Source organism: Pelobates fuscus, chromosome 1 (assembly GCF_036172605.1).
Source record: "Pelobates fuscus isolate aPelFus1 chromosome 1, aPelFus1.pri, whole genome shotgun sequence".
Classification (NCBI taxonomy): domain Eukaryota; kingdom Metazoa; phylum Chordata; class Amphibia; order Anura; family Pelobatidae; genus Pelobates; species Pelobates fuscus.
Genome location: NC_086317.1, coordinates 487,105,984 through 487,118,455, shown reverse-complemented (window position 1 = coordinate 487,118,455; position 12,472 = coordinate 487,105,984). Strand labels below are relative to the sequence as shown.

Here is a 12,472-nt window from a genome sequence, read left to right as displayed (position 1 = left end):
AGCTAAGATGGAGGCGGCTCTCTCTATGCTGACTGCCAGGTGTAAAGGGCGGAGCTTATAACAATGATTGACAGGGAGCTAAGATGGAGGTGGCTCTCTCTATACTGACTGCCAGGTGTAAAGGGCGGAGCTTATAACAATGATTGACAGGGAGCGAAGATGGAGGTGGCTCTCTCTATACTGACTGCCAGGAGTAACGGACAGAGCTTATAATGATTGACAGGGAGCGAAGATAGAGGCACCCAGTGGCATGACAGAAACAAGTGGATTTCTACAGATATTTTTCAGACCTCAAACCCATTTTTTAAAGGGTAATTCCAAGCACCATAACCACTTTAGTGATTTAAAGTGGTTATGGTGCCTGGAGTCTGTCTGTGCCGTGTTTTGCTATGAAATGCTTCACATACAGAAATAATCGCTCTGCTGTTGAAAGTGTAACGGAGGCATTGGGATGTCATCAGTTACGGACTGGCTAATGCCAACTCTGTGCACAGAATGTCAGCTGACCAGAGAGCATGGAAGTCTTCCAGCGACTAAGGTAAACGGGTAATCCTGGCATCGTAACTAGTACAGGAGGCTGTGGTGTCATGATGGTTGGAGTAACCCTTTAGTCATAGGGATAGGAAAATATAATACTCCGGAGAAGCGATTGGTCCCCTTTAACCCCTTAAGGACCAAACTTCTGGAATAAAAGGGAATCATGACATGTCACACATGGCATGTGTCCTTAAGGGGTTAAATGAAGGCTAGTTACAGAGAAATGCACAGATAAGTAACGGCAGCTCACTGGAAGAACGAGTATGCTTTACATTTTACATATGGGCCTCTCTGTCCATCCATTTATATATATATATAAAACACAACAGAATTCATCCTGCTATCGATTCAGATTTCCGCTCTCACACATAACAGAAGCCAGCGGGAGCTGCAGCAAATAGTGACACACATTCTATCATACAGAACCCCAGCGGAGACCGGGCGCTATAATACGGCAAAATGACTATAATAAACAGGATTAAAATACACAGCCGTTACGGCAGGAGCACTGCGCCCACTGGGAAGGCAATTTATGGTAAACAAAAGGTTTTAAAGGAGGAATACATGGATCATTAGCTATAAACTCCATATCGGAAGAGAAATACAACAGATAATTATATTGTAAGAACTACACATTCATTGTGCTTATAAAGTAGGCAATTACTACACTGTAGTCACCATAACCACTACAGCTTATTGGTTCTGGTGTCTATATCCTGTCCCTAAAGGCTCAGCAATGTAAACACTGTGTTTTCATAGAAAAGGGAGTGTTTGCATTACTGCCTAGTAACACCTCTATGAGCAGTCACTCAGAAGGCCACGAGAGGTGCCTCCTAGTCCAGTGCTGCATGATGTGCATGACCCACGTTAAATGTCTCTACAACCTGCATGGAGGCAGTAAATGTTCCCCACAGAGATGCATTGATTCAATGTATCTCTATGAGGAGATGCTGACTGGCGCAGCGCAGCGTTTTGCCGCACATGTGCAATGGCCTCTAATGCTTTCTCATGGGAAAGCAGTGGATTGGGACTACCTCACCATGGCGGCGGGGCCAGTCGCAGTTAAGACTGGAGTAGCAGTGGAGTAAAGGTTAAGTAAAATCCCCTTTTCACTCCAGAGAGAGTGGGGACACCGACCTAAATAGGTTTGTATTCCCAACACTATAATGTTCCTTTAAATGTCCAAAGTACAGTTGTTAACTTATTTAAAAACTAATAAAACTTTATTTAATTTAAGCTTCCAATACTGGTCTCAATTTCATATTTATGGATAATTTAAATAAAGGATACCGGTTCTGTTTTTTCTTTTTACATATTTTCTTTTGAAAGAGCATGAGATTTTAGCTATACATTGTTGTGGCAGAAATGCCTCTGCCACGAGTGCCTGGAGGGGCCTGCTGGCTATCCTCCTGCCCAATAACTATGGACCCTGCAAAAACCCTGTTAAAAGACTTAGTTTGACTTAGTTTGTGCAATCTTGTTCCCGCGAACGCAGGCAGCGGTGCTTGGGCGTAAAATTATAAAATAGGTAAATATTAATAAGGCGGCCGAGGACCACAGAAGACAAACGGCCGGACTACGAGCCCACTACTGGGCATAAAACAATGTCCAAATAACGTCAAGACTGGACTGAATTAATGAAAGTATACCCGCAGAGTCCTTCAGATCAGACGCCGTGTTCCACGTGGCTCATTAGCAATACTCCGCCTCTAATGCCCAACGCGTTTTACATACACAGCATCTTCAGATTGCTAATGTTCATAATGACCTCCTGTACAAGAATATATACACTTCCAGAACGAAGCCCTTTCCACAAGAGAAAAACATAATATATGGCATATAAAAAAAAATAAACATGTAAATAGAAAACTATTTGTGAAGAAAATAGACCTATTTTCTGTATTTCCTTCTTTAATTTGTGACTTTCTGATGTATTTCGTTATGTTGGATTATTGGTTCGGTAGATTAAACCACCGAACACCGACCACCCTCCTGGTTCCCTATCTTCAAGGGAACCATCTATTAAGCGCTCTCTGGGCGGCCGCCGTTCGTAGAGTCGAATGCCACGTGGAAGAGAAAATGGCGGCCATCTTGTTTGCACGAAAGGAGGCAGCGGGACTTGGTCGCCGAGTGTCTGGAACTAAAATTGGACACTCGACTTACCGAACACCGCTGACACATACGCCTGCTACCTTTTGTTTCCGAACAGCTAGGAGAGTGCCGTTCGGTTGTTTGATTCATACGAACACGGGGAACAATCGCTCCTATGAGCCAGGAGGCTCCATTGGTGCTTTTATCCATTTTTATGCTGTTTTCTGAATTGACCGTCCGCACACACTGAATTTGTGGAACTGTTTTGGGCAGGAGACTCGTGTGCGGTCGGTGAACTAAGACTTCCACACTTTTTGAGAACCCCTGAACCGATATGGGTGAAATTTGAATATGTTGGTCTCCCAGATCGGGGCTATCAGGGGATACCTAGAGTATAAAGGGGTGTTCCAAGTTTTGGGGAAATTGTGTGCCCTTTGCCTGGAGATAATTTGGTTATTCCTTAACTTATCTCATTATCTCCCAGGCAGAGGAAGGGAGGGTTTTACTGTAAATCTGTATTATGATTGGTTGTTCCTTTTGTTTATTGTGGGAGGTCCTTTTGCATGAGGATTTCCATAAAAGCCAGTGTGGGATCAATAAAACATTATTCCTGTTGTATCCTTCATGAAGTCTAGGCTCATGCTTGGGTAACCTTTAATTTGGTGGGAAGATTCGTCTTCGCCACTGAGGTTGGTAACACTATTACTGGAACATTCTTCAGATAAAAGCCTATTTTTTATGTCCATATAATTAACCCATGGGTTTTACTTGTGGACTGGACATGAAAGGTGGTTCCCAGAGTTTAATTTCTGTATGTATTGTGCTGGCATTTTATTCCTATAGGGGGTCTTATTATGTAAAGGCATTAGCTGGTATTATAGCTCTTTTAAAATATATAAATATTTATTTTTCTTTATTTTTTTACAAATTATTTATATTAATAATAATTTTCTCCTTGCATTTTTTGTGACAGACACAAGGCTGAAGAACGTGCCAGAAGTAATTTTCTATTTATGAGCATATATATTTGTCTATGTTTTTATAAGCTACTTATTCGTCTTTCTTTTGGGAAGGGCTTCGTTATGAGAGAGTATATATTCGTCTACAGGAATCTAACAATCTGAAGAAGGTACACAAGCGAAACGTGTCATAGGTACGTTTAGCCTTTTGATATTATGCAGTCTGCACTATTATGTATTTGTTCATTTACATACATTCATGAGTGCTTTACTCTGATAAATACACATTGTCTTTGCCCCATTAAAGGGACACTAAAGGCACCCAGATAACTTCAGCTTATTGAAGTGTCCCTGCCCCCTCAACCCTGTAATGGTAATTATTGCAGTTATTGAGAAACAATTGCATGGTTTACTCCACCTCTAGCGGCTCTCTACTAGACAGCCACTAGAGGGACTTGTGGGTCGTTATGCGACTTTTGGTCACCTGACGCTTGTCATCCTCTGGCTCTGCATTAGGACATCCAGAATCAGCTAAAACCCTATAGGAAAGCATTCATTCATTTATTTCCTATGTGGTTACATAGTTGTTATGGTGCAGCACTTGCCGCGCATGCACATTAGGTCCCTAACGTCAGCCGACATCAGGGGAGGGACATCAGATTCTTGGCACTGCCATAAAATGGATTAAACTCAGAGCACAGAAATCTGCTTTAATACGAATTGCTGAAGTCCCCAGTGTTTTCCCAGACTCATAACGATAGGCAGTAAATGAAGAGTACTGCCCAGCAGTATGTAGAAATCAGTGAGGTACACGCATCCTACAAATTGCAGAGCAGCACATGTGCTTAGTGTGTCTGGAAAAACATGGCAGACCCAGGATTCGCAGTGTATTAAGGATACGAAATAACTGTAAATCTGATATTACCCCTACCCCAGGGCATGTTATATGCAGGCAGATATCAGAGCTGGGGCCTGGAAATGAATAACTCCGGCTAATAACAGAAATAGATTCCTAACTTAGTAACAGACTGTCAGCTCTTGGGATCAGCTCTTTCCTGGGCACTCCATATATAAACTCTGCCCTGGAAACTCAAATAGTCATTAACGGTGTGGCAGGTAAGTACCCCACCCACAAAACATATTCACCCTCTGCCTTGTCCTCCTTTCTGTAACAATATGCCAGGAGGGCAAGAGCAAGCGCAGGACCACCATCCAGCCAAGTGTGGCTACCAGCCTGCTGGTGTCTGTCTCTCGGGCTCCCCCCAGTGGTAGAATGCAGGTAGTTCAGTCTGTGGCTCTCAGCCTGCTGGTGTCTGTCTCTCGGGCTCCCCCCAGTGGTAGAATGCAGGTAGTTCAGTCTGTGGCTCTCAGCCTGCTGGTGTCTGTCTCTCGGGCTCCCCCCAGTGGTAGAATGCAGGTAGTTCAGTCTGTGGCTCTCAGCCTGCTGGTGTCTGTCTCTCGGGCTCCCCCCAGTGGTAGAATGCAGGTAGTTCAGTCTGTGGCTCTCAGCCTGCTGGTGTCTGTCTCTCGGGCTCCCCCCAGTGTCCGCTCGCGGGTACTGCAGGCCGAGCGCAGCATGTCCCCCCGCGCCTGCCGAGCGAGGTCTTCCCGGACACCGTGCGGTACCGCCGTGGGGCCGCCCTGACCGACACACAATAAGCCGGCCGACACCGGACACCCGCGCCCGCCACATGAGCCGCTCACAGGACAACCAAGATGGCGACCGTCTGTCAGTTTCCCAGGCCTGTCACTGAGCGGAGCCGCGCCGCGATGGCTCACGGGAGATGTAGTCTGCAATCACATGAAGGGACGACGGTCTAGCGCTGATGGACTACACTCCCCGACATGCTTTGCGCGACGCAGCCTCGGCCTGTGCAATGCTTGCCGGGAATTGTAGTTTATTAACTGTCACACAATGTGTATTGCAGGATTATTACAGCATTTTATATGTTTATAATGTCATTGTGTTATTTAATGTGTTTTAATCCATGGAGGATTAATTAAATAACCTGAGATCACCAATAACCAGAAATAACAAATTTACTAAAGTCAGCGTTACTGAGAATTAAACGTAAATTCACAATTATTATTATTATATTATTAATATTATTATTACAATTATATTATTATTTTATTATTATTATATTATTATTTATATAGCGCCAAAGGCGAGAGCGGCCAAACTGCCGCCGAGTTTGGCTTTAGTTTGAAATTCACTCGAATTCTCACGAATAGTGAAAATAATTTCTCTAATTGGACTATTTTTGGACTAAACGTCTCACTACCGTGAATAACCAGGTATAGGAATAGTGTAACATACAACAAGCTTTGCACACCTGGCTTTGAATAGTGTATCATACAACAAGCTTTGCACACCTGGCTTTGAATAGTGTATCATATTACAAGCTTTGCACACCTGGCTTTGAATAGTGTATCATACAACAAGCTTTGCACACCTGGCTTTGAAGAGTGTAACATATAACAAGCTTTGCACACCTGGCTTTGAATAGTGTATCATACAACAAGCTTTGCACACCTGGCTTGAAATTGTGTATTATACAACAAGCTCTGCACACCTGGCTTTGAATAGTGTAACATACAACAAGCTTTGCACACCTGGCTTTGAATAGTGTATCATATAACAAGCTTTGCACACCTGGCTTTGAATAGTGTATCATACAACAAGCTTTGCACAACTGGCTTTAAATAGTGCATTATACAACAAGCTCTGCACACCTGACTTTGAATAGTGTAACATACAACAAGCTTTGCACACCTGGCTTTGAATAGTGTATCATACAACAAGCTTTGCACACCTGGCTTTGAATAGTGTATTGTGGCAAATCTAGCCACTTCTGGACTATGCTGTACCAAGGTTGTCCGTAGGCTGTAGGGGGGGACTGTATATTTTGGTGTTATGTGTGTATTATCTATGGCCGTTCGCATGCTGGCAGCCCTAAGCTACCAGCATGCAAACACTTCGTTTGACGAACTGCGGCTATCCGGGCCGTTCGGCAAACGAATACGGGCTCCCCAGGTGGACCACACACTTAGAGTCGTGTGGCGCTCATTAACCGATTGCAACCGATTGGTAATTAAAGGCTCTCCTAGGTGGCCGTCGTTCGACTATCTTGGATCCTTTGTCTCTCCAGCGGTGTTCGGTCGTCGAGTGCCTGGAACTAAAAACGGCTACTCAATGATACGAACACCGCTGGACTTCCAGAGCGTTCGGGAGTTCCGCTCTCATCACATTTCGTTCCCCATCGGTGTTCGGTAGTTTTAAACCGAACTCGATGGTTAAATGTATTTCATGCGGCGTTCGGTCAATTCAGCTGGGAGCTGAGCGGTATTCGCCCAAAAGATGCGCTCAGACCCCAGCTATCGACCGAACGTTCGGTCACGTTAATCTACCGAATGAAACTCAAAAAACGTATTTTAATATAGATTGTCAGTTCTGCTGCACGAGGGGATAATCCACTTAACCGTCCATTTTAGTGGGAGTATCCTTCTCGTGCAGCAGAGCCTGTTGGGAGAATTATACTGCATGATGGGAGAAATCCCCTGAAATAACTGTATGGAAACCCCTTGCATTGGGAACTGTATAAATATGCCAGCTGTGAATAAAGCCAGTTAGTTGACTCCCAAACTGTGTTTCGTCCGGTTATTGGGAGGATTGGGGATATTGCCTTGCTTTCTAACTCTGACTGTGGATTACCTGGAATACCAACGGAACCCGTGGACTATACTATTGCATTCCGTTACAATTGGTGGCAAGCGACGGGATCCAACCTTACAGCCGAAAAGCAGCGTTCGTGTAAGCTGAAACTACCGAACAAGGAAAGCAAGGGCAATTCGTATGGAGATTGAATTTAACGTATTGAAACGGCAGACTTTAAAGGAGCTACTGGAAGCCAGGGGTAAGATAGCCAGCAACAAATCCAAAGCTGTGCTGATCGCCGAACTGATGGAGGGAGACAGAGCTCGCAGCGCTACACCTCCACCAGCCATGGAAGAGACCCCATACCAGAGAGAGCTGAGAACCAGGGTGGAGTTTCTACCACAACCAGTACCCCTGGATATATTGACTGTGCTGATGTCGGATGTGCATGATTATCTGATGGCAAACCGCACCCCGGAGACACCGCCCAGGGCAGAGTCTGTTACTGCCTCCATATACGGACAGGTAAAACCCAAAATCCCATATCACGCATTTAAAGTGTTTTGTGAAGAAAAAGATGAGATTGACGGCATTTACAAGATTTCGAGAGGCTGTGTGATTTGCACGACTTGGAACCAGCCGTATGGGTACCTCTACTGGCAGGCAAATTATCGGGTAGGGCAGCAGAAGCCTACCGCGCTGTGCCCCGAGAGGACAGCAAAGATTACCCAAAAGTAAAAAGGGCGATCTTAGAGAGGTATGCCATTACCCCAGAGGCGTACCGGCGCAAGTTCAGAGGCTTGCGCAAACCCGAAAAAGATTCCCATGCAGAGTGGGCGCACAAGCTGGACCAAGCATCACAAGGGTGGATACAAGCCAGCAACGCTACCTCTATGGAAGAATTGCGGCAGTTAATGCTGCTGGAGCAATTCTTTAATGGCTTGTCCCCAGAGGCACAAGAATGGGTGAGAGATCGAAAACCCCTCACCCTAACCGAAGCGGCTCGACTAGCTGATCAACATTTTGATGCCAGGAGGCATCACGGACTCCAAAGTAAAACTTATCCTCGACTCACCGTGCCACCCAGTAACTTTACCCCTACCGGCCCCACAGTACCCCTGTCCAGGTCCACGCCAAGTAATCCACCACCCCCCTCCCGATACAATGGCCGGGCTAACATCCAATGTCACACCTGCAAACAGTGGGGACATATCTCCCGAGAGTGCACTCAGAACCGGAGCAGACAAGCGTGGAACCAGGTTCGACAAAATTTGTCACCAAGGGCTGCTGCTCATCATTATCAAGTAGCACCAGCCACCCAGGAAATGTTGAGCGCCCAGGCCGAGGAACCTCTAGGAGTACTCCACGAGGTGATGTCGGTTCGGCAGCATCACCGCCAGCTAGTGACCCTGGAAGGGAAGGAGGTACAAGGGCTCCGAGATTCCGGGGCCACCCTAACTTTGGTTGCACCGCATTTAGTCCCAGGTTCAACCCACACTGGCGGATCAGTGGCAGTGCGAGTGGCAGGGGGAGCGGTGTACAGACTACCCACTGCCAAGGTGCATTTGGATTGGGGTGTGGGAGAGGGGACTGTGGAAGTGGGGCTTATGCAAAATTTACCCGCAGATGTTGTACTGGGGAATGCCTTGGGCCAGATGACTTCTGCATTTATACCCCAGACCCCACACCAGGAAGCCCATCCCATGACTACCCGGCAGCAGGCTCGCACCACGGCTTCACCAATACACTCTGAGGCTCAGGTAAGAGACCATGACCCCCACACGACACACAAGTCCTGGGATACCCCGACTACCTTTGAGGCAGAGGTGAAGGCAGACCCCACCCTACAGATATATCGGGACAAGGTACACACTGACCAGGCAGGGCTAGAGGGGGAGCGGTACACATGGGAGAAAGGGTTACTGTACCGCATCGCGGAGAAGGAAGTGGGAGGGTCCGTCACAATGACAACAAAACAGCTAGTGGTGCCCCAGAAATATAGGCAGGAGCTACTTAGGATTGCTCATGATATTCCCTTGTCCGGACACCTAGGGATGACCCGTACCAGATATCGCCTAACGCACTCCTTCTTCTGTCCCGGAATTTCTAAGGACGTGCGACAGTATTGCACCTCCTGTGACGTTTGCCAGCGAATAGGTAAACGAGGTGACCGCCACAAGGCCAAGCTATGTCCCCTGCCCATTATTGCAGAGCCCTTCAGCAGGGTAGCCGTAGACATAGTGGGGCCCCTGCCAAAGCCCAGACCCTCTGGAAAAAGGTATATCCTAACCGTAGTAGACTACGCCACCAGGTACCCCGAGGCCGTAGCGCTTACTAATATTCACGCTGAAACAGTAGCGGAGGCCTTAATGAAGGTATTCTCCAGGGTGGGGTTTCCCCAAGAAATAATATCGGACCGGGGCACCCAATTCACCGCCGAGGTCACCCAACATATGTGGAAGGTATGTGGCATTAAGCCAATAGTCAATTCCGCCTACCACCCCCATTCTAATGGACTATGCAAGAGATTCAACGGTACGCTGAAGCAGATGCTTCGTACGTTTGGGGAAACCCACAAAGACTGGGAGAGGTTTCTACCTCACCTGCTCTTTGCATATAGAGAGGTCCCCCAAGAATCGACAGGATTCTCCCCGTTCGAATTACTGTTTGGGAGAAGGGTACGAGGGCCCTTGAATCTAATTAGGGAACACTGGGAGAGAGTAGCACCGAGGGAACCCCTATTGTATCATACGTACTGGAGTTCCGGGACCGTCTGGAGGCGCTGACTCAGACCGTGCGCACCAACCTCCAGGCGGCCCAGCAACGCCAGCGCCGCTGGTACGATAGGGGAGCCAGAGACGGCAGCTTTCAAGTGGGGCAGAAGGTTTTGATTTTAAAACCCATTCGCACAGACAAGCTGCAGGCCATCTGGCAAGGCCCATACCAGGTGGTGGAGCAGAGATGCAACACCACCTATGTGATTGGCCCCTGCTCAGGGGTAGGGAAGAGACGCATGCTCCACGTGAACATGCTCAAACCCTACCATGAGAGGATAGAGGATGTGACGGCGATCTGCGCCTCCGCCTCGGAGGATCAGGAGAATCTACCCCTACCTGACCTATTAGAGCCAGAAGAGCCGATAGAGCCCTCCCGGGGGGTTCAGCTGGGGGAGCGGCTAAGCCCTCAGGAGCGGGCACAGGTACAAGAGCTGATTGTAGCTAAAGGGGCTACCTTCTCCAATTTGCCTGGGTACACTCCGCTGGCCACTCACCGAGTTGAAACCCCGGGACAGCTACCTATGCGACAGGCCCCATATCGGGTCCCCGAGTCAGTCAGGACCCATATGAAGGCAGAGTTAAACGAGATGTTACAGCTAGGGGTTATCGAACCCTCAGATAGCCCCTGGGCATCGCCGGTAGTACTTGTACCTAAAAAGGACGGCACGACCCGGTTCTGTGTCGACTACCGGAGGCTAAACGACAAAACGGTGTCGGATGCCTACCCGATGCCCCGAATAGACGAGCTGTTGGATAAGATGGCACGGGGCCAGGATCTCACTACCATTGATTTGTGTAAGGGATACTGGCAAATTCCACTAGCCGATGATGCCATCCCCAAGTCGGCGTTTGTCACTCCGTTTGGCTTGTATCAGTTCAGGGTCATGCCATTCGGAATGAAAAACGCTCCGGCCACCTTTCAGCCACCTTTTGGTAGATCGGCTACTGGACGGCATTCAAGAGTATGCCTGTGCGTACTTAGATGACATCGCCATATTTAGCCAGACCTGGGAAGAGCACCTACGCCATATAGGGGCTATTTTAGATCGTATTGGGGAGGCAGGGTTAACCTTAAAGCCCAGTAAGTGCCACATAGGGATGGCCGAAGTGCAGTATTTGGGGCACCGAGTGGGGTGTGGGCAGCAGAAACCCGAACCAGCCAAGATTGAGGCCGTGGCAAAGTGGCCTACCCCAAGGACCAAAACTCAGGTATTAGCTTTTCTAGGGACTGCAGGGTATTATAGAAAGTTCGCACCCAACTACAGCGCCCTGGCCAAACCCCTGACGGACCTGACCCGCAAAAACCTTCCCCGACAGGTTGTCTGGGCCCCAGAGTGTGAACAGGCATTTCAACAACTCAAAACTGCTTTAACTAATGCTCCTGTACTTACTGCTCCTGATCCAACTAAAAGATTTCTTGTCCACACAGACGCTTCAATGTTTGGATTGGGGGCAGTGCTGAGCCAAGTGGGAGCAGATGGCGGAGAACATCCCGTAGCTTACTTGAGCCGAAAGTTGTTGCCCCGTGAAGTGAGCTACGCCGCCATTGAAAAAGAATGCCTGGCCGTGGTGTGGGCCCTTAAAAAGCTACAGCCGTAATTGTATGGACAACCTTTTTCCTTACTCACAGATCACAACCCGTTGGTGTGGCTGAACCGTGTGGCTGGGGACAATGCCAGGCTGTTGCGCTGGAGTTTGGCGCTGCAGCCCTTCGACTTCACCATACATTACCGCCCAGGGAAACAAAACGGTAACGCCGACGGGTTATCCAGACAAACTGAACTTGAAAAGTGATCTGTGAGTGCTCTCCCGGACATCCCCAAGCCGATCCGTTGGGATCAGACTGTGTATGCCGGCTTGGTTCTGGGGGAGCATTGTGGCAAATCTAGCCACTTCTGGACTATGCTGTACCAAGGTTGTCCGTAGGCTGTAGGGGGGGACTGTATATTTTTGTGTTATGTGTGTATTATCTATGGCCGTTCGCATGCTGGCAGCCCTAAGCTACCAGCATGCAAACACTTAGTTTGACGAACTGCGGCTATCCGGGCCGTTCGCCAAACGAATACGGGCTCCCCAGGTGGACCACACACTTAGAGTCGTGTGGCGCTCATTAACCAATTGCAACAATGTTGCAATCGGTAATTAAAGGCTCTCCTAGGTGGCCGTCGTTCGACTACCGACCATGCGGCGGTCGGCCATCTTGGATCCTTTGTCTCTCCAGCGGTGTTCGGTCGTCGAGTGCCTGGAACTAAAAACGGCTACTCAATGATACGAACACCGCTGGACTTCCAGAGCGTTCGGGAGTTCCGCTCTCATCACATTTCGTTCCCCATCGGTGTTCGGTAGTTTTAAACCGAACTCGATGGTTAAATGTATTTCATGCGGCGTTCGTTCAATTCAGCTGGGAGCTGAGCGGTATTCGCCCAAAAGATGCACTCAGACCCCAGCTA

At 48.0% G+C, this 12,472-nt stretch overlaps 1 protein-coding gene and 1 long non-coding RNA gene across 2 annotated transcripts in view; one reads left to right on the top strand and one right to left on the bottom strand.

The window, feature by feature from the left end:
• Positions 1-5,312, bottom strand: part of CLPB (ClpB family mitochondrial disaggregase) — a 476,081-nt gene extending 470,769 nt beyond the window's left edge. Inside the window, exon 1 of the mRNA XM_063432786.1 lies at positions 4,734-5,312. Within this exon, the coding sequence (XP_063288856.1) occupies positions 4,734-5,280 (547 nt within the window). The 5' untranslated portion in view covers positions 5,281-5,312. The remainder of the gene's footprint in view (positions 1-4,733) is intronic.
• The window catches only part of LOC134573219 (uncharacterized), a 137,123-nt gene that overhangs the window by 86,064 nt on the left and 38,587 nt on the right, over positions 1-12,472 (top strand). The window lies entirely within an intron of this gene.